The sequence below is a fragment of the Hydra vulgaris genome, chromosome 01 (genome assembly GCF_038396675.1).
Source record: "Hydra vulgaris chromosome 01, alternate assembly HydraT2T_AEP".
NCBI lineage: Eukaryota > Metazoa > Cnidaria > Hydrozoa > Anthoathecata > Hydridae > Hydra > Hydra vulgaris.
Genome location: NC_088920.1, coordinates 11,806,528 through 11,834,010, shown reverse-complemented (window position 1 = coordinate 11,834,010; position 27,483 = coordinate 11,806,528). Strand labels below are relative to the sequence as shown.

General features: G+C 26.5%; 2 protein-coding genes across 5 annotated transcripts in view; one reads left to right on the top strand and one right to left on the bottom strand.

The window, feature by feature from the left end:
• Positions 1 to 26,812, bottom strand: part of LOC124810515 (astacin) — a 69,951-nt gene extending 43,139 nt beyond the window's left edge. The window contains exon 1 of one of the 3 annotated variants that reach the window (XM_065787393.1): positions 26,785 to 26,812. In XM_065787393.1, the coding sequence (XP_065643465.1) occupies positions 26,785 to 26,797 (13 nt within the window). In that variant the 5' untranslated portion in view covers positions 26,798 to 26,812. The remainder of the gene's footprint in view (positions 1 to 26,784) is intronic. The other 2 variants (XM_065787390.1, XM_065787392.1) reach the window with 2 other exon arrangements.
• Positions 713 to 25,191, top strand: LOC101237124 (astacin-like metalloprotease toxin 3). 2 transcript variants are annotated; one of them, XM_065787388.1, is made up of 6 exons: positions 713 to 957; positions 4,645 to 4,785; positions 9,282 to 9,405; positions 16,109 to 16,287; positions 23,855 to 23,945; positions 24,413 to 25,191. In XM_065787388.1, the coding sequence occupies exons 1-6, from the start codon at positions 915 to 917 to the stop codon at positions 24,834 to 24,836; spliced, it is 1,002 nt and encodes a 333-aa protein (XP_065643460.1). In that variant the 5' UTR covers positions 713 to 914; the 3' UTR covers positions 24,837 to 25,191. The 2 variants fall into 2 exon arrangements, with proteins under 2 accessions (XP_065643460.1, XP_065643461.1); XM_065787389.1 differs by lacking the exon at positions 713 to 957 and adding an exon at positions 3,871 to 4,021.
• Positions 26,813 to 27,483: the final 671 nt, after the last annotated feature.

Sequence of the window (27,483 nt, the reverse complement as noted above, 5' to 3'; positions counted from 1 at the left end):
CAAAAAAATTTGACAGATATCAAAGATATTTTAGATAAAACTGACATAAAATTACTTTCTGATAAATGGTCAATTTAAAAAAAAGAAGTGATAACCGCATGAAAACTATTTAGTCTATAACTAAATTTATTTTTGTCACAAAACGATAGTCCTTGTATTTTTAAGTCGCCAGTTATCTTTACGGCACCTCCAATCCCCCAACGGACACCGACACACGTCGGCCCTAGACGCCATTTTTCTGAAATAATATTACCTAATTTTTGATGCACTGATTACTTTTCCTGTTTTTGACAAGAAATTAAAAGCCTTCATTCCCTCAATTAAAATGTTCTTGAATACTCTTAAAAGTATTCAAAAATATTTTGCTAAAGCTGTTATTTAATATAAATTTGTGATGAATTTTTAAAATTTTTAATGAATAAATATCAATGATGAATGTTTACATCATTATATTTTAATATTTGTTAACACATTATTTTTAATATAAGGTTCGAGCGGAATGATCTTAGGTAAATAGCATCATGATATTCTATTAGATACCTTTGTTTGTTCTTTAACTTTTATTTAAAATGGGATTTTGAATTTACAAGACTAATGGAAAGAAAAAAAAAAAAATATACACCTTGTTTTGAAATTTTGATAAAAATCCTAGGGTTTTAATTGAAAAGCAATGAATGGTTTTTCAATAATTTACGTTGCGTTAAATTACATTAAACGACAAAATTTAAATTATACAACATTGACATTAAAATAACTTTTCATAAAATTATCTGAGCCAATTTTCGATATCCGACGTATTACAATTTTAATTAGTGACGTGACAAACTAATTATCAGTAAATGCCGTAATAAAACGAACTTAACGTGATACTTTGTTAATTTATTATAGCAGAACGTTAGAAGTAAAAAAGAGAAATGTCTATTCTATTCATTATTATCGTCGCGTATTTCATTAGCAGTAAGAATTTTTTTTTTATAAGTTTAAACAAAAAAAAATAGTTTAAAGGAAGAGATTGTTTTCTATTTCATTTTTATTGTCGCATGTTTTGTTGATAACATAAAGAAATTATTATTATTATTATTGTGATTTTATTTACTCAAAAACAATCATTATTACAATTCACCAAGTTTTTACAATTTGATAAATGATTTCATAAATATGAAAATAATAATTTCATCATTAAATTAAACTACAATTGGAATAAAAATTATTAAAACTGTTTATATATTATTTTTAGATTAAGAAATTAATTATTAGGCTCTATGTTTTAAAAATGTAAAAATGTAGAAAAGTGAATACGTCAAAAAGTGAAGTATATTCTCTTCTTCCAATTGGTGATTTAAATGTGAATTGTTTGAAAAAGACTTTTTAGCTTTGTTATCATACGAGTTTACAGTCTTCCTGTGATTTAATGTTAAATTAATATTTAAATAATATGATAAATGCTTAAGAAGTCATTTCACCAAAAAGTAAAACATTATTTTACTTTTTAAGAAGTTTTTAAAGAAGAATGAAGAAAAAAAAGCAAAACCTTGTTTTGATTTTTTAAAAACTAAATTCCTAAACAATTCTTATTTTCATTTTGGTAAATGATTATTTACTCAAAAATTATCAGAATGAATTTTTAAATTATTTGAAAATTCGGTTATTTAAAGTTAGTTCTTATTCTCCGCGGAAGTTGGAGTTTACCGCGTAATAACCGGGGGTTTTCTGTAATATTTTTTCTTTTTTATTAACATAATAAAACTGTACCATCAAGAATCTCAATAATTTTTGTTTAGATGCTCTAATTCTTTTAGTCTTCTGCGAGAAACAATTTAGTCATTTACAAAGTTTAACTTTTTACGTCATCATTTACTCAAACATCATCAATACGTCATCATTAACGTAAAAAGTATGCATTATCAAACTGTTTAAAAAAACGCGGAAATTGAAGTTTAGTGTCGTCATTTTTTAATTGATGTAACGACTTTAACAACAACTCTCTTTTATTTTAGGGCATGCTATAAGCAAAAATCTAGCTAGTTTTTTTTTGTTTCACACATCAAATAAGCGTTTTGTGGGACAGAATATTATATCATGGCGGAAATTTACTTGGCTCTTTAAAGCAAGTTTCCACTCATCCATTTTTTTTATCGAAACGGGGAAGGAAAGGGAAAAATAATTACGTGGGCATGCGTAGTATAAGTTTCTTCTAAGGAAGACAATGCATGCACACGTGATTATTTTTTCCTTCCCTATACCGTTCCTGTAGATTAATGGATGAGTGGAAACTCACCTATAGAGTTACATGTTGAATACAACCAGTTTCTAGATAAACATATAACACTTACGTAAGCCAAGGTAAAGGTAGCATATAGCTAATAGGTAGGACTATTAGCTAGCTGTTGTAAAGAGCTCAGCCAGCAACTTGGCAATTTGTTAGCTAGATATTGCTTTTATATTTGTATTTAATACCCTTTGAAATTGCTTAAAAAGAGCACATGAAAAGTTTAAAATAATATTTTTGAATAATATTTTAAAAATTGACGACTGCCAATTTTTAAAAAAAGTCTTATTTTATCTAAATTCCACTTCGAAACCCCTGTCGTCAGCCCTGACTTCAAGCTCCCAAATATTGTTCAATCATTGTTGATTTAACCACAGACATCTTGCACATAGATAAAGTCACTTTTGGTATTTGCTATGTAATAAAAACTTGTATGATAAAAAACCAATGGAACGTCTTTTACCATTTATTCCAATGAGAGGTCAATGGGCAGCTGGTTTGTTTAATCTTTTTATAAAAACATTGGAAGTGCGCGGCATCAACATTACTGATTGTTGTGAGCATATGTCTGAGGTTTACACTGGGTTGCAAGCCCATGTCAAGTAGCTTAATCCAATAGCTGAATATGTTTCATGAACCGGTCATTCTATGAATTGATTTTTAATTTTTTTTTTTGAATGTTAATAAACAAGATATGACCGTTTTTTAAAATAAGTTAAAATCAGGGACGATTCCTTTTTTAGTCTATCGACAAATATCAGTAACGATTGTTTACTGAAATTTGCCGACTGCCAACTACAGTTTTATTTTTTTATTTTTTAATAATGTTTTGGTAGGGGGGTTTAGACACCGCCTATTCCCTCCCCTCATCCTTAGGGACTGCAAAGATAAGAAGAAATCATGTTTTGAAATTTTGATTTAAAAAAAACAAAAACTTAACTTGCGAAAATACAAACTACAAAATAAAAAAAAAACAGAGCACAAAATAAAAAAAAGAACATTTAATATATAGTACAAAATAAAAACATTTAATACAAAGTACAAAAAAAAAAAAAAATACAAAGTACAAAATAAAAAAAAAAAAGAACATTTAAACAGCAAAGTCACTTAAAAAGTGAAACTTACGAGTCTCAGGTTGTTTTTTTTTTGCTTTTAGACTTAAATTGAAGTCTTGTTTAATTTGTATTATTTTTACATTATCTGCTAAATTTATGGTCAATGGTGTAATACTTCCTTTTATAAAAAAATGTTGTAATAAAGTTTTGTTTACTTGTTTTTTTTTAAATTTGTTTTCTTCATTGTTTATTATTTTTAATAGAATAATAATTTATTACTAATTATTATTAAATCTTTAATAAAATACTTACAACAATTATCATTTACAAATTTTTACTTTTTACGTCATCATAACAAAAAGAATATAATATAACAAAGAACATGAATAAGGCATCAACTAAAGTCTAAATTTTTAATATAAAAGCAAATTAAATAACTAGTAAGCAAAGTAGACAAACTAGTAAGCATAGTGAACAAAGCAAAAAGACAAATTAGCAAGTTTTACTTAGCATATAACAAACAATAAAGGCGGATTTCCACAAGACGAAAATATTCGCGCGAAGCGAATTTTTTCCTCGATAAGCTTGGGCAGTTGAAACATTTCTGTTAAATTTGACAGAAATGTTTTATGTTGGAAATCCACCTCATTAGTGCTTGTGGTTGCTATGGCTTTGCTAAGATAAACAATATTCCAATGTAATATTTTATCACATTTCCAAAAATAAATTTTGCTTCATATAAACATTAAAGAAAAAAAAGAAAAATAAGAAGAAAAAAAAAAGAAAGATTAAAGAATTAAATTTTGCATGTCTTTTGATAAAGTTTATTAAAGATGAAGTTTTAGAATGTTTCTGAATTGAAATAAAAAAGAATTAGAATGTGTTTATGTATTGCTATGTAATTGCACTGAAGATCGTTCAGTAATAAAGCAAATCTCCTAAAACCTTCAAATTTATGGATTAATTAATGCTTTTGCCAATGCAAAAGCATTCCGAATTTTCGGACATTAAATCAAATTAATTATTATAGTTAATAAGTTTCCTCAATTATTTAATGGCTTTTATATAATCTAAAATTGATTTTGTCATCTTTAAAAACAAAGAGTTAAGAGTTAAGATATATATATATATATATATATATATATATATATATATATATATATATATATATATATATATATATATATATATATATATATATATATATATATATATATATATGTATATATATAACGGTTCTTACATAATTGTTTTCTATTCTATAATGTTTAATGTTTTATTAATGTTTAATGTTCTATAATTTTTTTTTTTTTTACTTAGTTGAAATATCAGCAGAAAATGAAAGTTCCTTTAAGAGTTACTTGAATCGGCAAAAACGTTCAGCTCTTAAATATCAATCAAGCAAATGGCCTGGTGGGATTGTACCATTTCAATTTATTCCAGGGAACTTTCGCAACATGAGTAAGTTTTTTGTGCAAGTTTTTATAGCTTTTAGAGGAAAAATTTATCAAAAAATTTATAAAAAAACAGACCTGTTATTTCTTATTGTTACCACAGATTCACCGTTTTTTTTGGATCTAAAGTCTAACATTTTATTGAAGTTATTTTACTTTCATACTGAGTACAGTGATAATGTCTTGTTATAAGGATTCACTATATAAGAAAATCTTATATGCGCTACAATAACTAATATTATTTTCTCCTTGTGGTTCATGTTACTATTGTACTCCACAATGAAATAGATTGGCTCTGGAAACAGGAGAAACGTTTTTACATTACAATATTCATATACAGGATTTTAAATACTAAATATTGTTACAACTGCTATTGCTGCTTTGTTTAAGTTCTTAAAGTTATTATTTTCTTCGTATTTGATTTTGAAGTCTCTTCAAAATCATATACCATGAAAATAATAACTTCTTGAAAATGTATATATTTCACTGTATTTTGAATCTGAGAAAATAAAATAAACTTTTTTTTTTTTTTTAATAAAGAGTTTAAAATTCTAGGTAAACTGCTTATCTTAATACCATTTTCTTTTAAAAATTGAAATAAAAGTGTTCCTCTAAAATTGTACTCATTTTTGAAAGTTTTCTTTTCATTAAAAATTTTCGTTAAAAAAACTAAAAAATGCATAATTATTTGAACTGAGCTTTACTAATATCTTTTAAAATAAAGGTTTGGCTCTAATTTGGGTCCAAGTATTTGTTTACCAGTTCTGATTTCATGAAAAAGTTAACACAATAAAAAATTGTATAGTTTTATCTTTTCAAAAATTTTAATACATCATTACATCAAATAATTACATCAAATAATTACATCAAATAATTACATCAAATTTTAATAGTTAATTAATCCATCGGTATTGGCATTGGTATCGGTCTTTTCCCTCTGCATTGGTATTGGCATCTGCCAAAAATGTGCAATCATGTACACAATGTACCTAATGTCATGAGGTACATTGTTATTTATTCATTCATGAAAACTAAGTGTTGATAAATATTTATTTCATAAACATTCAATATTTTCATTCTATATGCATGTCTTTGTACACTTAACATTTTTTTAAATTTTGTAGGTTGTGCACTACCCCATATAGTGTTGGCATAATTAATAAAACAATATATTAAAGAGAAGTATATTAATTTTAGACAAAATCTATTTAGATAAGGGTGTTCTTGGTATATCAGACCAATAGTTTTATTAACTTTTAAATTGTAAATATTTAATATGGGAGAACCTAGATGAATATTTGTCAAGAAGTATTCCTTAAAACTTTATAGAGTCTTCCTGTTTTATTTCTATATTATTTAAAAATAGATATGGTAATTTGCTTATAATAAATGTACATTTTAGAAAAATTCAGTTGGTTAGAAATAAAAACTTTATATAGTCTTCTCAGTTGGTCATAAATAAAAACTTTATAGAGTCTTCTCGGTTGGTCAAAATTAAAACTTTATAGGTCTTCTTAATTGGTCAGAAATAAAAATCTTTATAGAATCTTCTCAGTTGGTTTAAGAAATTCATTCAAAGGTCAGAAATAAAAAGTCAAAAGTCTGCCATATACAGGTTTTTTTCAAAATTGATCCCTGATGCAATTTCTATGAACTAAGATGTTAATACGACAACTTTATTATACTTTTATTTTTCGACTCTGTTTATTAAATTCTATTTACAATTTTTATACAGAAACAAAAATTCTCGAGGGCGTAATTATATACAAAAATAGCTTATGACTTGACTAATAAATTACATCAATTAACTTTGATAATATTATGACAAGAATTTTATACACGTAACAATAAAGTTTTATAACGATCAGCTATTATCACATAAGATATATATATATATATATATATATATATATATATATATATATATATATATATATATATATATTCTTGTATTCTTCTTTTATTTTTATTTTATATTTAAGTAATATAAACAATAATATATTTGGTGTTATATTATTGATAAGAAAAAACTATTTTACAAGGCTAAAATTATGTATCTTTACATATTATGTATCTGCTAAAGAACAACCAATAAAAATTTTTATCAACCATACATCTGTTAGATTACATAGTATTAATTATGTATATCATGTTTCTTATTGGAATCATGTTTTCAAAGGAATACATAATATTTTTAATTGTTTATTAGTTGTTAATTGAGTAATTGTTTTAGTTGTTAACTTTCCAAAACATGTTTGTTTTCAGTAATTTAAGCGAAGAACAGTTTCCCACTCAATTTTTTAAATTAGAAGATTGACTCTATTAATTGTACAAAGATCTATAGTGACTTGCAAAAGCTTTCGTGCTGAGTTAATACAAAGTTGTACCCAAGACAATTCAATTAGTCAAAAAACAGGACAACAGAATTCAAAAACTTGTGTTAAATCTTTTGGGTACCTTCTGATGGTATCAAAAAAATGTATCTGTATGCTAGATGATGAAAAAGTTGTAAGATATTCTGCTCCCAGTCAAATCTTTAAGATTAAGTTATCCAGGAAAAATAACCTAGATTTCAGGCCCATTAGCAAAGCTATAGCAGTTATGCCCATGATTTTTAATGTTTGAAAAAACTTTAAGGTTTCTTCTATATAGGTTCAGCTTTCTACTTCACCTTTCATTTCTTCAAGTTACAACAGGCTTCAAACTTTATCTCTATCTATTAATTGTCTACATTTTTTGAAGTTATGCTTTTATTCATATCTCCCTTACTGTGAGCCTGTGTGTTTAAAAGAAAAGAAAAAGGATGTTTAGACTGTGGCTTTGTATATATCATGGTATACATATCTGTATATAATCTTTATATATATATATATTGGTGTACGCTGTGCCATTTTCTAATCAAAAATACAGGTTTCCACAGGAATAACAGCCAGTGAACTTTGCACCCCTTATTTTATATTCAAAAAGATGAAAATCTTGTTTATCAAAACAAAAATTACAAAAATAATACCATAAAAAACATTCTTGTTGTAAAAGTCAGTCTTCAATCACTTCACACGCCATTGACACAACAAGCAAAATGTACACCTGCTGGTGTTAACACCACTCACATTATAAAGTTTACTCATACACATTACAGAGTTTATTTTGCAAGAGAGATACTATCTTGCATTTCCTTGAATATTTAGTACAGACACCACCACAGTTTTATACCTTTATAATATATTTTTTTATTATTATTTTTAGTAGTTATTTATCTCATTAGTAATATGAAAAATTTCATTTGATAGTGTCACGTTAATGTGGATGTTTCTACCTGCATAATTTAAACTAATGAAATTTCAAATTATGCCCTAGGAACATACATAGTCTGCTTTTTAGGGGGTTATAAGTTTATAAAATTAAAATGTTTATTAACTATTTATTTGTAATTTTAAATTATTGTTCCTTTTATAACAATTTATGTTTGTATTAAATACAATTGTCTATTTTGTTATAGTTTCTGAGTTTAAAAATGATGAGGAAAGAATTTTATTTAGTTTTTATTGAAAATTTATTCTGATCTTTTGAGAGTTTTAAAGGATTATTAATTATTTCCACTAATTCTCTTGGTGTTTAGTAATAAGCACACATTTATAAGAAAATTTAAAAAAGAAAAAAGATTCCATCTTAGACTTAAATTCTTTTTGCTAATTGGTGCTTTTTGTTAATTGGTTCTTTTTGCTAATTGCTAATTGCATCAGGGATTGATCAAAAAAAAAAAGAAATCCTAATCTAGCTCACCTATAACTTTTAAATAAAGTTATTTTTTAAATAAAATACTGATTTACTCACAGTAAAAAAATGTTTTTATTAAAAAAATACAAGGCTTTTCTCTCTCTATCTAAAAATAAATATATAGATAAGTATACATATAAATATATATAAATATAAATATATATATATATATATATATATATATATATATATATATATATATATATATATATAATATTTATATGTATATTTATATATATGTAAATATACATATAATGTATATTTATATAATTAGTAGAAAATCACTTAACAAAAATTTAACACTTTCATCAATAAAGACTCATCAGAAATGATAAGCATTTCTGATGAGTCTTTATTGATGAAACACAGTGTTAAAGGAAAAAAAATTTTGTCAAGTGATTTTCTACTACTTTATAATTGCTCTGTTCTTTTAAGAACATTGAGCACTCTATTTTGTAGAATATATTTTAAAATTGTTTAAATATATATATATATATATATATATATATATATATATATATATATATATATATATTTATATATATATATATATATATATATATATATATATATATTTATATATATATATATATATATATATATATATATATATATATATAATATATATATATATATATATATATATATATATATATATATATATATAATATGTATACACAGATATATTTTATAACATGCAAACAAAAATTAATTTGTTAATTTTAGCTGAAAATGAAACACTTATAGTCAATCAAGCAATATCACATATTCAAAGTCAAACTTGCATAAAGTTTATTCAAAGAACAAATGAAGAAGTTTATTTAAAAATTGAAAGAATAGATATGCAACCGTAAGTATCATTTGGTTATGCAAAATTTTATTGTTAAATAAAAGTTATAAAAATTTGAAAACTCATTTTACTTTTATTTATATTGTTGAATAAACTTGTTCTAAATATGTGGTAGTGATATAGTGGTAGAATGCTCGCTTCCTAAGCAAGAGGTTCCGAGTTCGGTTCCCACCACGTCCCTGGTAGTACCAGGCTTGAATTGTTTCTCAACGCAGCGGCCTTGTTTGTCAAGGTTCATGTTTCGGAGTTATAGAGTTGAGAGAGGGTTAAAACCACAATTAAGTAGCCTCCTCGTCTGTAGTGGCCTTCTAGGCTTCAGGAAGGTGAATTAACAAAATAAAAAAATAAAAAAAAATAACTATTTTTTGCTGTATACTGTAACTTGTTTGTAATATGGGTGTTTCAGAAAAGCCACATTTTCAAAAAATTGTTTTTCTCTGCATATAGTAACTACATATAATCGGATGATAGTTATCTTTATATTAGTCTATTTAAAAGTCTCTTGAATTTCTTGGATTTTAGCATTTTACAAATACTTATCATTTTGGATTTTTCTTACAGGAAAGTATAGGAGGGAGTTCAAACATTTCGTAAAACTTTTGTCTAGACTTAAAAATTGAAAATTGGTCTATTAATTTTAGATAATTTATAAAACGGATAAATGCTGTTTAAATTTTGATAAATTTTGGTTCTTTGTTGTTCAAAATGGACACTAAGTCAGGGACACTAAGTCAGGGTGTCCGCTCTGCTGGAAAAACTAGAAAAAAGGTTGTTTTTAAAAAACATGTTGGAAAAACTGGAAAATTAATGCTTTAAGGAACATTGGTGATGGAAAAACTGAATTTTTTTTTTAAATTGCTGTTTAGTAGCTTAATTTGTGTTTAGTTATTGATTTTTAAGGTTATTTTGTATCTTATTAACAATATTTATTCCCTTTAAAGTTTTATATTTTCAATTTAGATTAGTATTGTTATTTTAATTATGGAATTAGTTAAAAAAGTGAAGCATCAAAGATGATTTAAAAATGACTGTTTGAGCAATGATAACTAAAGATTGGCTTAAGAAAGATCTTAAAGATGATACTAAAGCAAGACCTATGATTTGCCACAGATCAATAGAACTCTCTTCAAGTGGGCGCTCTGCCTTGACAGATCACACAAAAGGAGCAAAGCACAATATAGAATTAAAAAAGTGAAAGGATTCTTTGCTAAACCAAAATAGAAATGTTCTTTACCATCTGTCTTTTTTGACTCTAATGAGTCAGTTACAAAAAATCAAAATCATAAAACTCGTGTTTAAAAAAACTAGGTGTTACTAATGCTGAAATTATTTAACAGCTTAAAAATGGGAATAGTGGTTTTTCTCTATGTTCAAATGATGATTTTAGCCATGTTTTTAAAGCTATGTTTCCAGGAAGTGCCATAGCTTCACAGTTTCAGATGGGTCAAAGCAAACTTTATACAAGTTAAATCATGATTTAACTCCTTATTTTAAATCAGTTTTGTTAGAAATTTTAAAAAATGTCTTTTAAACTGAGAGTTTTAATGAGGTCACTCAAACATCTGAAGTGGATATGTATATTAGATTCAGGGATGTTTATAGAAATTGTGTAAATGTTCTTTATTTTGGAACAAGTTTCTTAAGTCATACAACACACCAAGTCTTATTGACTCATTCAAGAATATTGTTAAAAATTTGGAAATAAAAAAGCTGTATCGTATATTAATGAACTGTCCAAATGTCAATTTACATTTTTTTGATGAATTCAGTACAAGTTTGACTGAAACTACTTTACATTCTCTTATTAACATTGAAACTTGCAGCTTGCATATTGCCCATGGAAGTTTAAAAACTGGAGAATCTGTCACAGAGTATAATCTGAAATTCGACAGAATGGAATCTAAAAAAGGTTTTTAATGCTGCCTATTATATTTTACATGATAGTTCTGCAAGGAGAGAAGACTATAACTCTCTTACTGGTTCTTTTGTCTATCCCCTTAACTTCTGCTCAACAAGGTAACTACTTCTACTGTACTAGCTCCATTCAACACATAAATTCACATGCTTATAACAATAAAGTTTTTACATGACATTTAGACACTGGCAATTATAGTCAGACAGACTACATTCGTTGTGAAACATCTGACTTGCTAACTGATACAAAAGTATTGACAAGAGAACCAATATGATAAGGTATGATTTAAAATGTTTCTAAATAATGGATTTATATTTTAGATGGGTTGAAAATAAATAGGTAGTTATCAGATTGATTGAAGTGTGGAAAAGTTCGAAAGTTTGTTTTCTTTCTAGATTTCTTTACCTAAATCCAAACAAAAATGCTAAATGAGACATTAAAAAACACACTTTAGGAACACTTAATGCTTCCCAAGTTACATTTCTTTGCTTATATTGCAAATATAGTTAATCCTATTCTGAACAAAAAACAGATAGAATGTCCAATGGTTCCATTTTTATACTTTAATGTAAAGGAGATAATAATAAAGTTGCTTAAAGTTATTACTTATCCAGGTGTCCTTAAAAAAAGCTGGAAAATGTTGAAAGATCTGGAACTCTCTTTGACTAATAATTTGTTACCTGATAAAAGCCTTAACGCAGGATTTTCTGTTTCTAAAAAACTACATCATCTGAAAAAGAACAATTTGAAAACATTGTCTTAAAGCAAAAAGTTTTTTAAGGTGGCATAGAAATTTGTTGTTTCAATGGCAAAAAGCTTTTTTAACAAATCTCTGTTGAATTATTCATTAATAAGAGCATTCAGTATTTTTGGCCCTAATATCTTGATGGAGTTGACAAAACAAAAACTGGTTGATTGTTTAAAAACTTTACTTGGCTACTTCATGAGTTTAAGGATTTTATCACCGCAGCAATGCGACTTGTTTTTTGTTTGATCTCAGTTTAAAGATTTTATGGATAATAAAGTCAATGCCATAAAGCAAGAATTTTTTAAGTTTATTCACACAAAGGATCGTCTTGAAGATTTTTATTTTCAATGTGCTTGAGTCAGCAGTTACATCATATTGTCTTTTGTCATTTAATTAATTTTAACACTTGATCATGGCCAGGCTGCATTTGAGCGTGGTTTTAACATAAAAAAACATGAAATCTTCAAGTATTATCTCCCAGAGAATTGTAAAGGACCATCTAATTGCCAATGATTTAAATCACAGCAACATTGGTTAAAGTATTTTGTTCATCCCATCAAAAATATTTAATTGAGCTGGATAATGCTAAAAAGGAGAAAGAGAAAACAGAGCAAGAACAAAAAGCAATGCATATCACAGCTGACATCAAAAAATTAAATTAAAAAGTCAAGGTTGCAAAAAAAGTTATTTTAATGATGGAAAACAAGATTACAGAATGTATGGGGTATTTCCAAAAAATCACGCACGGAAACTTGTATATGTTTTGTCTATTGTTTTCGTAATAATAAAACTGGCGATCTTCAATTTGCTCTCATTTAGTTCTAATCTATATAGATATATTGTAAATAGTATACTATATTAGTAATGTTAACAAAGAATAAATTAAGTTTGAAACGGAATCACGCAGAGAACAGAAAAAATCAAATTTTAGTTACTAGGTAAATAAACTTTGATTCCTCAAAAAGTATAAGTTTTAGTGTTATACATTTTTTAAAATGATGTTTTAAATATTAGTAATGCTTTCCAGAAAGTTACAAGATTGCACTATGTATCGTAGAGTCAAAGCAATCGTTTAAATGCAGTTCATGAATGATCACACATGGAAGTCCCACATGGAAGTTGAATACTTGTTAATTTCATGTAGATATTTGAGAAAATATCTACATGAAATTATGAGAAATGGCAGTTATCAATTATTTCTAGCTAAAGTATAGCGTTTTAAAAATTATTTTGCAAAAAAATAAAATGATCAAAGTATATATATTTAATTTATTCAGGTAGCCTAAAATATGATGAAAATATTTTTGTTATAAATGTTTTTTAAGAAATCATAATAGTATGCATATTGCTTCAAGTCTCAGCTTTTAATTGCTAAAACAAAGAAAAATAAAAAATCTCACACAGAAATGGAAATCCCCTATGGAACTTGCAGAGAAAAAAGTGACCCGAGTTATATTAAGAAAGGGAATGGATTAAAAAGAAAAAGTATTAAAACTAAACAAGAGCTTGATTTTATGGAAAAACAAATTGAAAACTTGAAAATAAGAAAAAAAAATTGTCAAGTTAGTTTTTATTAACAAATGACTGTATTATTTTATTACAGTATATCTTATTGTTATTATTATCTAAAGTTTTTTTCTCCTTTAAAGCAGGGCTGTGGATTCGGAGTTGTAAAGTTGGAGTCGCGACATTTTAGCAGAATCAGAGTTGCTAAGAAAAATCACAACTTCAACTCCAATAGTAAAACTTCTTGGTATTGCATGTGCGTGTACAAAATATTTAACCTTCAAGGAACTTTTACATTTGGCAAAAAAAAATTTTTTAAATTATCGCGTAATATTTTTTAAAGAAATCAAAGAACTTTTCAAAAATTTTGCTTTGGAGTCACAATTGGAGTTTGCATTGTACTCTGAAAATTTCAACGAATGGAGTCGGAGTCAGTACTATTTTTTTACGACTCCACACCCCTGCTTTAAAGTTTTCTGATTTTGTGATTAATTACGAAATTTTGCTTTAAATGGATTGTTCCTTCCATAAGAGTTTTTTTTAATATAATAACTAGAAACTACTTGTAGGTAAGCCTACAAGGCTTCTTGATTCTAAATAGTTATTTTTTAGTTGTCATGAATATTTTGTTTTTGTTGTTAGCTTTTTTCAAGTTATTTGCTTAAATTTGTGCTTTAGTCATAGTTATGACTGACTCTTCAACCATTATTGAGGAAGTTTGAAAGACCTTTAATTTTTGGTTTTTCATCATCTTATTATATGTAAATACCACTTACATATTGTTATAAACTTGTTATAGGATGGTTTTTCTCTAAATCATCCTACTGATATACTGTTGTTCTATATTATTGTTTAGATAAAAAATTATTAAAAACCTGAGGTTTCTTTAACATGTATTACAATATAATGTAAAACTTAATAGAATGGTTTTTTTTTTTAAAAACCTTAATCTTTATCTAGCCAATACTCTAATATTTTTGAGTATTGATGTACTTTTTTCTGGAAAATTATTCTTAAGCAGAGTCGGGTCACATTGATAAATTTTTACATTAAAGTAAAATAAAAAAATCAAGTTAATTACACAGTAGTAATAATAAAGCTATTAGCAAGAGTTCATTGTCCAAATTTTATTATTTTATATTATCATAATACATTAAAATACAGTTGCTGTCAATTACTCAAAGAGAAATATTTTTAGAAGACAAATTTATTTTAAAATTAAAAAAACTAGCAAGTTTGAAACTAGTAATGATCTAAATTGAAAGAAATCATCTATAATTAAAAAAAGCTTCATCTCCTGAGTTTCCATTTGCACTGTCGCTGTTTTTAGGCAATTGCTGCTAATGTTGAACCTTGTTCTCCAGGTTCTTCCTTTATCAGTTATCAGCCAGTTCATGTGTTCCTCAGACATTTTCATTGAATTCCACCATGCCTGGTTAAGGGCAACAAACTGCAGTCCAATTGGTTAATTCATAGCTTCTGCAGATATATTTCTTTGTGACTGCTTGTTCTATAACACCTGATTTTTGCAAACTAGATTGACTAATTTTTTTTGAAGCATTATAATCAGCAGTTGCGACATCATAAGTTGTTGCAACATCATAAGTTGTTGCAACATCACGAGCTGTTGCAACATCATGAGTTGTTGCAACATCATGAGTTGTTGCAACATCACGAGTCCTTGCAACATCACGAGTCCTTGCAACATCATGAGTTGTTGCAACATCATGAGTTATTGCATGAGTAACGTTGAGTTCATCGAGTGAGATGACATTGCTGATTATATTCTGATGTTGAATTAGGATTAGTAATATTGTCATCGACGCACACAAACTCCATTTCTTGCTCTACATCAAAGTTTGTTTGTAGCAAAAAGTTTTGAAGAAGCTCTTATTAATCTTTGTAACAAAAACTTGTTACAAAATAAAAACTTAGGCCTGAAAAGTTACAAAAGTAAAAGTACTGCCTTGTAAATGTTACTCATTACTTGTAATGTAAAAAGTAATAAGGTAATGAAACAAATTAAATGCACTTTGTTGAACCCCAACCCTGCTTATGGCTGATATACTGATGGCATTGCAGCAATTTTATAAATAAAAATTGTATTTAAATAGCATTTATTTTAGGGGAATGTTGCATAAACTTGTGTACATTTGTAGCAACTACATATTTTATCATTTCAAAAGTTATCTTTTATGCAAAAAAGTCTACTTTATAATTATGATTAAAAATATTTTTTAATCAAATATTAAAAAATAAAAACTTTCTTTAAAAAGAGTTAGAAAGTAAAAGTTAAAAAAAAAAGTGGATTAAAATGAAAGTAAAAATAAAAAATAAAAGTGAAAGTAAAAAACTAAGAAAATAGAAAAACTTTTTTTATGATGACTGATGTTTATTGTTTATTTTAATAACAAATCATTGAAGAAGTTTTTTATCGTGAACTGAAAATGAGACTATTGGACATGTTTTTTTTCTATTTATTAATTTCAAGTTTTTGTTGAAGAGATTTAATTGAAATAAGGTTTTATTATTAGTTGTCTATCTCCTGTTGGATATTACTCTGCTGCAGCTGATACTATGAAGTTTGGTGACAGTTGCACTCAGCTACCTATTTTGATTCATGAATTTTTGCATGTCTTAGGATTTGGCCATGAACACCAAAGAATTGATCGAGATAAATATATAATGGTAAACATTTCGAATGTACAAAATGGCAAGTTATTTTAAAAACATTTCTAATAATGATGTAGTATATAATAGTATAAACATGCTTATTTATTATTAAAAGTATTATATTACTATATATGTATATATATATATATATATATATATATATATATATATATATATATATATATATATATATATATATATATATATATATATATATATGTAAATTATGTTAGTGTATTTTACAAATAGAGTGCTCAATGTTCTTAAAGAACAGAGCAATAATTAATTAGTAAAAAACACTTATCTAACTTTTATCTTGGACTTGAAGTTTCACCATTGCTGGATCATCAGGAAGAGTTACTAAATCTCAAAAAAAATTCAATTTATAGAAAAAATATTTTACAGGAAGTTATAAATTATTATAAAAAATTTTTAATTACTATATTTTTTTGTTAACGGGAAGTTACAGAAAGTAATTATGAAATAATTTTCTTTGGAATGGGGATAGTTTAATTTGGTCATTTGTTTTTATAACTTTTTAAGAGGTATTTATTTTCGTGCCTACATTTAGAAATTAATTCAGATTTTTTATTTAATAAATTTTCTTGACTTAAATGAGTTATTATTTCAAATTTTTCTTGCAAACATAGCATACATTTTTTGGAAATGTTATTATAGGCAGGGGCAGATTTTAGAATAGACCATTGTAAATTAAAATTTTTATTTTTTTCTTTTAAATCCCAAATATATTTTGACAGCATAGTCTCTTTTGAATATTTTTTGTGTTTAAAGGATTGTTTGTGGTTGGCATAACGTTTTTTCCATTCCCCCTCGGTTAAGCCAATATATTGTTTATCAGGGTTGTTTTGTATATATAAATACAAGTGCATTGTTTCCTTACAAGTGCATTGTTTCCTTACCTGTATATATAAATACAAGTGCATTGTTTCCTTACAAAACAACCCTGATAAACAATATATTGGCTTAACCGAGGGGGAATGGAAAAAATGTTATGCCAACCACAAACAATCCTTTAAACACAAAAAATATTCAAAAGAGACTATGCTGTCAAAATATATTTGGGATTTAAAAGAAAAAAATAAAAAATTTAATTTACAATGGTCTATTCTAAAATCTGCCCCTGCCTATAATAACATTTCCAAAAAATGTATGCTATGTTTGCAAGAAAAATTTGAAATAATAACTCATTTAAGTCAAGAAAATTTATTAAATAAAAAATCTGAATTAATTTCTAAATGTAGGCACGAAAATAAATACCTCTTAAAAAGTTATAAAAACAAATGACCAAATTAAACTATCCCCATTCCAAAGAAAATTATTTCATAATTACTTTCTGTAACTTCCCGTTAACAAAAAAATATAGTAATTAAAAATTTTTTATAATAATTTATAACTTCCTGTAAAATATTTTTTTCTATAAATTGAATTTTTTTTGAGATTTAGTAACTCTTCCTGATGATCCAGCAATGGTGAAACTTCAAGTCCAAGATAAAAGTTAGATAAGTGTTTTTTACTAATTAAATAAATATATATATATATAATTAAAGTTGAAAAGGAAAGCAGGTGGAACTGTATTAAAAAGTTTAAAGTGTGGGGTTCAAAGAGATATGGAGAAGCCCTCTGCTGCTTTTCAAATTAAATCTGAGCCAAATCTCCACCCGCAAATAAGTATTTGCTGTATTAGGCAATTATTTGCTGAGTGTTGAGGTCTGTGATGGTAACTAAAGTCACTATTAAATGTCCACATTTATTTGCTTATATCAAATACTTATGTTAGGAAAAAAAGTTTTGAATTGAGCTAATTTATAGTGTACAAATGGAAATACGTTAACAAAAAAATTGTTTAATATTATAAAGTATTGAGTACAAGATTACATAAGTATCGAGTAAAAAAGTAGATGTTATCAAAATGTTGTGAGTATTTTAAAACACTAAAATAACACGTTCACTGCCAACTACGAGTATACTCGTAGTACTTATTTTTTGTCAGTTATATTCAGAATAAGAAATACTATAGAATTATTTTCGATCAAAAATATTTTAACGGGTGATGCGGAAGTTATCGGACAAAATAAAAACGTCAATAACTTATTTATAAATAAAAAAACAAATTACTATTATATCTTTTTTAAATAAAGCATTTATCTTTTAATAAAAATATATTATTTTTTATATGAAAAAACACCACCATCTGCAAATGACCTCAATTTTGCTCTGACGCCTTTCATATGCGACCGTAAAAAGTTTAAATCAATTTCTTGTAGTTTTAGTTTAATGGGATCAATCAAAACTTGCTCTGTTGAAGCTTGCCAATCTCCCTCGTAAACCTTCTAAGCCAAATGTCCCCAAAAATTTTCAATTGGTTGTGCTTGAGGCACATTTGGGGGATTGGATTCTTTATCAACGTAATAGACATTTTGGTACATCCAATTTAGAGAATCTTTAGAATAATGAGAACTTGCTAAATCTGGCCAAAATAAATAGTTAAAGTCTCCATGATACTTGTGAATAAATGGAAGAAGTCGTTTTTCTAAACTTTCATTAATATAGATTTATGAATTGATCGCTACAGCCTTGGAAGTGCAAAAAAATGGCTCGGACATACCACGGTTAGATATGGCTATCCACATTAATAATTTTTTTGGAAATTTCTCATTTTTTAAATAAAACGAACACTTTCTGGGCATGTCTTTTTGTTGTTTGTGTAGTATCCAGAATTTCCAGGCATGTTGTCCCCTGCAAAACAAAAGTATTTTTCGTCATCGATGACTAGAAGCGATTTTGTGTTATAGAATTAGTTAACTAGTTTCCTGCTTCTTTTTTTTTGCCTTTATTTGTTGTTCTATAGTGTATTTTGGAGACTTTTCAAGTTTTCTATATTTAATATTCATTTTTTTTAACAGACGACCAATTGTCGATTGATTTACACCGAATTTAATACCTATTTTTCTCTGACTGACCCCTATTCGATTGTTGACAAGTCTCGTTAATTCGGCTTTCTTTTCTCTAGTCCAGGATGTCGGACGACCAGGGTGCTTTCTATTAGAAAACGATTGAACAGTTTCAAGTCTTTTTAGGTTATCATATATTGTACTTCGAGCAAATCCTTCCTTTTCAAAATGATTTACGATTTTTTTTTTTTATATTAGGTTTATTTACAAAAAACATTTTTAGTAGCTTTCGAAAAGATTTTCGTTCAGCTGCATTTAACCTTATTTTAAATAATTGTGTTTCAAATAATAAAGTTTATATTTTATAGAACGTTTATGCATACGCATGAAACCACAAAAACTAATTATTATGCTCAAATAATGAAATTAGGATTTGTCCGATAACTTCCGCATCAACCGTTATTTATTGAAATTTTGATATCTAGTGTTGGCAATGAGAATGAAAGCCTTGGCAAAAATTAATCATTGCAGACTTTATGGCTCGGCAAAGAAATAAAGCATAATTTAATCTCAGCAGTGAATGTGTTAATTTCAAAAATGAATATGCTCCAGTTTATAGGTTTTTATATTGGTCATTCCTTAAGTATTGATATTTTACCAATTTTCATGCCTTTGATTATAACTAGCTATTATTCCCTAAGTCTTTCTGTTCTCTTTAAAACCTAACTAACAACTCATTTGTCACCTTGTCTCTTAGGTGTAGGTTTGTCTGTTAGGAGTAGGTTTGTCTGTTAGGAGTAGGTTTGTCTGTAAGGAGTAGGTTTGTCTGTTAGGAGTAGGTTTAGCATATGAAGAAAAAATAAAACTGAACAATTTTGCAATACATTATATATATTAAAATTCTTCTAATACAACAACCTAGATAAGAAATAGTTATCTTTAATATTACTGATTTTATGAAATGCAATTGTAAATCTTTAAAGTTTAAATTTTTTAAAGTTTAAAATCGGCCAGTTCAAAATAATGCAACTCACCCTGTGTGATTTTAAACTTTAAAGATTTAAAATAAAAATTAAATTAAAAGTAAAAATTAAAAATAAAAATTAAAATTAAACCAATTAAAATAATTTATTGAACAGATATTCAAAACAAAATAAAGACACTAGCAGTATAGCATGTAGCAAAAAAATAATAATAGATTAAAGGTGCATGTAATAAAAATGATAAACTCTCTTACAGAAAAATCACGACCCATGCATAAGTTCAGAAAAAAGTGTAGTAAAAAACACAAAAATAACATAATATGCTTATAGCAGGAATTGAACCATGAACTTTCAGTTCAATCGGTTGATGTTCTAAGTGATCCACGTGATATGTTTATAGTTTTTGATGTGTTGAGCAAAAATAATAAATATAAAACTAATAACATAATAACAATATAAATAATAAAATAATAAAATAACAATATAAATAATAAAATAACAATATAAAGTAACAAAATATGTAAACATGTAAATATTAAAAGATTGCGCCAATAAAACAAAGTATCTGATTTTCTAGAAATATTGTTATATGCAGGCGCTGTTTTAAGGATGGACCAATTCAGTATAAAATCATCAATATTTTTACTTTTTAATTCCCATATATATTTTGACAGCATGGTGTGTTTTGAATACTTTTTATTTTTAAAAGATTGGTTATGATTGGCAAAACGTTTTTTCTAATCACCCTCTGTTATGCCAATATATTGTTTATCAGGTACATTCTTAGAGGAAACAGCACAATTATATACCACATTTTTTAATAAACAATTTCCACTCATTGGAAAATTGTTTTTTTGTTTACAATTAAAATTTTATATATATTTACAATTTTATATATATACAATTTTAGAATAATATCTTTCCTCTCAAATGCCTATATGTTCAAACAAGTGTTTTAGATCTGTCATTTTATATCGGTTATTATTATAATATCTTTATTTTGTAAAGTTTTTGTTTTAAACTTCAAAATTCAGTACAAGGCCACAAGCATAATGCTATATATAAAAATTGTTACACTTTATTCACAGTCTGGAAGTGGAAAGTTGTCAGGTAAAAAAATTTTACTACAGTTTACAAGACTGTGGATTTGTCCTTGTGAAGTACATACCACCTTAAAACATTAAATACATTTGTTGTGTGTATGCAAGTTTGCAACATGTTTGCTCATTCAATAAAAGAACATGTTGAAAACTTGTATGCACTTACCAAGGATAGGGTTTGTTGGTGAATAACTTTTAAAATTAATTTTTAGCTGCCCAAACAATTTGCTTGTTTCAGATTTTCTCTTTTACATATAAACAGCAATAGTTACGAACCAGTTAAGAACCATGTAATTCATATTTTCACCTCTCCATTGCTCCAGTCTCCACATATGGAGAATATTTTTAATAAAATGAGCTCTCTTAACTGTGCAAATGAGCTCATTTTATTAAAAATATTCTGAGTATATGAAATAAAAAAAAACTACAGTACATTTACTTACAAGTCAAAAGAAAGAATAGAATGCTTCGTAGCAACTCAAGCAAGATGTCTATACTATGAAACAAGACGGATGTACTTTAATTAAGGACTCTGGTAATAAGATGCAGCTGAAATAATTTTTGCTTTTCAAAATAATACAACAACTAGATAGTTTAACCACTGAAAAGTTAAGAGTGTTAATTACAAAGGGTAACAAAACACCATAAAAGTTGCTACACATCAAGTTCAGGTACATATTGTTTTAATAAAATCAAAATTTAGGGTGAAGCTTGTCTATTTGTCTTTGCTTATTTAAAATGGCATTTTTTTATTAAGAATTTAAGCTTTTTTCACTAATATTAGGAAATTTGCCTCAAAATTACAAAAAAAAAGAAAAGGAAAATAGCCAGTGGTACAAAACAAGCCACACTCAAGCAGACCTAGTAACAACTGTAAATAAAGTGAAAAACCATGGATTTACCATAAGGAAGACTGCTAAAACTTATAACATTCCGTATATTGTATTTGTAATTGTACTTTTTTATGTTGGAATACTACATATATAGGTACAGTTACAAACACAAATACAAGGTTATGAAAATAAATTTTATTGTTAAACAATAAAAATATCAAAAATATTCGACTCATTAATATCAAATAGAGTAGTTAGTAATAACATTTTAGTTTAAACCAATACACTATTGAATCAAAGACAATTAAAGGTTTCAAAATATATCAAAGCAAAATATTGTTTTAGCATAAATTGGCTGTTAAATTCTAGTTTTGCTTAACTCCAGACCTTTTGTACACGTTATTAAAATATTATTATTAAAAAGTTATTTGATAAAAATTCAAAATTTTATTTAATAAAATTTTTCCAATTTTGATTTTTGGAGTTTTCATTTCAGACTAAGAGAATAGGGTTTTATTTATTTTTATTTGTTATATGCAATTAAAAAACAAGAAATCCCATTAAATTTCTGAAATACCTTTTTTAGATTTAATTTATAATACATTTGATGTTCATTTGAAATTAGGAAAGTTGTTAGTTTTAAAGTAAAGAAAAACTCAAATGGGTTAGTATTGGAAACAACATGATGCTAAACCTTCAGCACTGTTGATAACAGCTTTTCTGATCAGAACCTGGTTAATGATTAAAAGCAATTCTTTCAGCATTGGTCCTAATCATAATCTATCATAATAAAAATTTTCCATTTCCTTTCCCTGACTAGATTCAGTAAAGCTTTCTTTGACAGCTATTACATATCTTTTTTAAAACATGTTCCTAATGACTTGTATAGCACATTTGTCCAAACTCTCAACTCAATTTATTTTTGTAGGCATTAAATCAATTTCCCAAGGTTCTTTTGTTGTTTTCATTTAATAAAGAAATGAGTTTAAAACTATGCATAAATAAACATAGACAATCATGTGTACCACAAAAATACTTTGAGCTAATTGGTTCATCTTTCTATTATAGCCAGCTACCTTGATTCATTTTTCTATTACCATCTTTCCACTTAAGAATAATTTCTATATTTTTATATTCACGCTGCAACAGATGTTTTTTTTTTGAAACAACAATCTTGCATTGCAAGTAAAAAGCTTTTGATTGGGAGAATTACTTTTTGATAATATATTTTTAAAAATGTATGCATGTGTTTAAATCAGCTGGCGTTTGTCAATTGAGGATTTTTTTAAAAACTGATTTACCAAAGTGAAGAGAACTGCTAAAGGCGAGAAGGCTACTCACTTTTTTTTTAACTTTTGTTACAACACTTGCTCTACCCTTTAACTCCAAATCACAAGGCTTGGAGAACGAGGCTGCTGTGCAAGACTCTAAAATCTAAATTTCTAACAAACAAAAGAAGTGGCCCTTTCTGAAATTTAAGGCAAAGCTACAAACAAGAGTGAAAGTGTTATACAGCTACTGTCTCCAACTTATAAATTTGAACAGACAATGTTGGAGATTTTGTTTTACAGGTTGCTACTAAAGGATGGTGTAAATATTTTGTCTGCCAAATTTTTTTTTATAAAAAGTAAGAAAAATGAGATTTTCATCTGACTATTAATTCTATATATGCTATAAGCAATTTTATGTTTTTCTATTATTATTTTTCTTATTATTTTCTATTACAAACCTTTTGAGCTTGACAAAGTTTACTAAACTGATATTATTTTTGTTTTATAGGTTATGTAAATCAGTTTGATCTTGAAAATGCAACATATTTTGATACTCAAGACATTCCGTACGATATACATAGCATCATGCATTATCAAAAGTAAGTTGTTTATTTTTATCAGTGATAATGATATTTATGAATAATGTATTAATAAATTTAATAATAGGCCAAGATATGGTTTTTCAGCTTCTTTTTTTACTGCACTGTTTTCACATTTTTTTGCTTTATAACAATGTGCTCTTAAAAATGTAATTAAAAACTTACAAAGTATAACAAGAAGAAATAGTTATTGTTTTAAGAAAGTAAATTATGAAACTTCTTAAAATATATTTTATTTTTTTTATCGGTTTTTTTATCTACTTCCTCCACCATTACCACCCTATTCTAAAGTATCTTTTGTTATATAGTTTATATATATTATAGTCTTATATATTTAATATTTCGCTTCATTGTCTTCAATATTTCGCTTCATTGTCTAATAAAAAGCACAAATGTTCAGCATTTCATGAAGTTTTTTTTAATTCGTGTTGAATATTAGTGAATTTTTTTTTTTTTTTTGATTTTAGCTTTGCTTTTTCAAAATTTATCAATTCATCAACAAATATAGTTGCTTTTGAAAAAGATTTCATGACCATGTATGCATTAGCCGATTACACTTTACCGCTCGGCAATAATTACGGTCTGACTCCGAGTGACGTTAAAAGAATTAGTCTTCAATATAACTGTAGTATACCTTTACAGAGCACAATGACGCCCTCTATTGAAATTCCAATATCAACTTCTACGAGTCCTCTATCTACTGCAGTTCTTACACCTCTTACACCTTCAATTTCAGTTTCAGTGTCATTGGAAACCCAAGTGTATCAAAGTTCGACAATGAATCCGACGTCAAAAACTCCGACTGCAACGGTGGCGCCTAATCACTCAGGATTTTTGAAACCGAATGTTTTTATTTATTTAATTTTTTTAATCACTTTTATCTGTTTCTAATTGCCTGATGTACCTGCTGATGTACCTTTGTAATTGCCCTAAATTTATCTGAATGCCTAAAATAAAATTTCAATATTTCAACTGTTACGTTTTTTTAATCTATTGTTTTATAATTGTTTTTGATAAACAAAGGCATTTGTCGGGTTTTTTTTTGTTGAAATTTTTATTGGCATTTTGTTAGTTAATTTACCGTTAAAATATTAGGCTGACAACAAAATTATGAAAAAATTGTATTCATTTTTATAGATGCGATAAAAATACCTTTAAATGATTATTTTAGATTCATAAAATATTTGCTTAATATTTGTTTTATTTGTTTGTATTTTTTGCAATAAATAAAACTCACATAAATTTTTATTATCATTTTTACTTATCTTTGTTCCTTTAGCACCAAAGATTTTTTTTTTTTAAAGAAATATTTTTGTTGATTCTAAAAATGGATTTGTGTCTATTTTGAGTTCAATTAATTGAATAGCGTCTTGTCAGAATTTTAACGTGCATTTAAAATACTTAAACCTAATAAAGCTGTTAGTCCTAACAATATAAATAATAAAATAGCTAAAAATAGTTATAATTTAGTTGTAAATAGTTATAAATTCAATAATATAAAATACTCTCAAGAGTCGTCCACAAATTATGTAATGCGATTAGGGGTAAAGGGGGAAGGTTTTTTGACTTTGTGTTGGTTTATTAAATAGAGGGAGGGGAGGCTCTTTGATTTTGTGACGCACCAGCTGATTACATTTTTTTAGTCTTATATCTAGAAAAACCTTTCTTTTAATTAAAAGAGTTTGTACATCGACAAACTTCGGTCAATGTATGTACACTCTATTGCGAGTATTCCTATTTAAGTCTGTTGATACATTTCACTTCACTAATCCTCACTTTCCCAATTCCAAGTCAGTTGATGAATGTTGCTCAACAATTAAAGCAATTCTGATGCTTTTATTGTTGCTCTCAATAGTTAAATACATAATAAATATTAGTTAAATACACTAGTATATATTAAATACATTATACACACTAGTTAAATACACTAGTATATACATATACAAATGCATACACTAGTTAAATACATACTTTGAAGTAACAAAATGTTACCAAAATAAAAACTTTTAAACAGGTTTGAATTCACACGTACTCTTTCGCAAACGATTGTGATTTTCCCGATACCCAATATCAATTTAATAATAATAGTATTAAATAATAAAATTATATATTTGTAATGAAACCTATAAATATCTTTATAGGCTATTTGTTCGTTTAGTCAGACTAAAATGGTAAAGTATGCAGTTTTACATGGAACTATAGGAGAGCACAATTTAAAATAAAGTTATATGTATTAAAATGTATTAATTTAGTTAACAAAAAATAGTTTGAAAAACTCACAAATCTTAGTAAAACCACACAAAATAGTTTAGTGGGTACGGGGAGTCACAAAGTTGTTGCGTAATTACAGGAGGGAAATGAGGGATATGGCAGTCTTGCGTTACAGTTTTTACAAGTTATTAAAAGCTTTATTTTGCCGGTGATAACATTATATTACCAAAAATTTTGTTCAAAAAGTTTTATTCTTCTACTTACTAGCTATTTATGCCACAAAACAATTTCCTATGATGTATCTTTTCCTAAGTTTCTAGTATATACTGAAAAGTTTTGCAACGAATTTTATTTAAACTCTTAGTATTTTAATACTATGTTAATGATCTCCCTAAAGTCTTAAAAAAATTGTGACAGTTATGTTTACTGATGATGCAAACCCCCTTTTCTTTATAACAACATCAGCTAACCTTTCTATGATATGAATATTGAGTTGAAAAACTTCTTACTTCAATTCAATAAAGAAGTATTTTTTTGAAAAAAGTATAAAAGAGTATTTTTTTTTTAAACAGCAAAAAAACATTTAACTAAAACGTTACCGCAGAAGAACATTTAACTAAAACGTTACCGCAGAAGAACATTTAACTAAAACGTTTGCGCTGCCTTTCTTAAACAAATACGATTGGAGAAAACATCGAAACTTTTGATGAAAGCTCTATATATATTGGTTTTGCAAACATAGTATACATTTAAGTATAAAAACTCAAAACTAATATATTTAATTACAAAAGCATTTTTTTTACCTGCTCAGATTGTAGAGGAATATAAAAGAATTACAAAATTTCTTCCTAAACGACTACAAAGCATTAAATTCCTACACATCCGTAAATGTTGTTTGCTCTACATTACTAATACTAAAACGGGGTTTTGTGATGTCACACTGCTATTATAAAAAAGATATCTGCCTTAACAAATTAGCAGATTGCTATTCTGTACCATATGTTCACCAATTCATCAATCAGCTTCTGGTGATATCACTCACTAGAGTGAAAATCGCGTATCATTTTACAAGAATAATCTTATTTAAACAACTTAGAAAAAATTTAATTCAATGTCGTTTAGTAAAAGGTTTTGTTTAAGTTTCCTTTTAAAATTGATGAAGATAAGCGAGTGTTTAAAATTGTCGTTTAAAAATGTATTACATAATTTAGGCCTTCTTTTTGTTATCGAATATTTAGTAACTGAATAAAAGGTTTTGGATTGACTATAACTATTATTATTAATCTTTTACTGTATATATGATTAAATCGATATATATGATCAACAT

What these genes read in the sequence shown, in the direction of transcription:
- LOC101237124 (XM_065787388.1), top strand. Translation starts at nt 915, where the DNA reads ATGTCTATTCTATTCATTATTATCGTCGCGTATTTCATTAGCA. An exon ending in GAAAGAATAGATATGCAACC is followed by an intron (nt 9,406 to 16,108) that starts GTAAGTATCATT and finishes TTTTATTATTAG; the next exon opens with TTGTCTATCTCCTGTTGGAT. An exon ending in CATTTCGAATGTACAAAATG is followed by an intron (nt 16,288 to 23,854) that starts GCAAGTTATTTT and finishes TTTGTTTTATAG; the next exon opens with GTTATGTAAATCAGTTTGAT.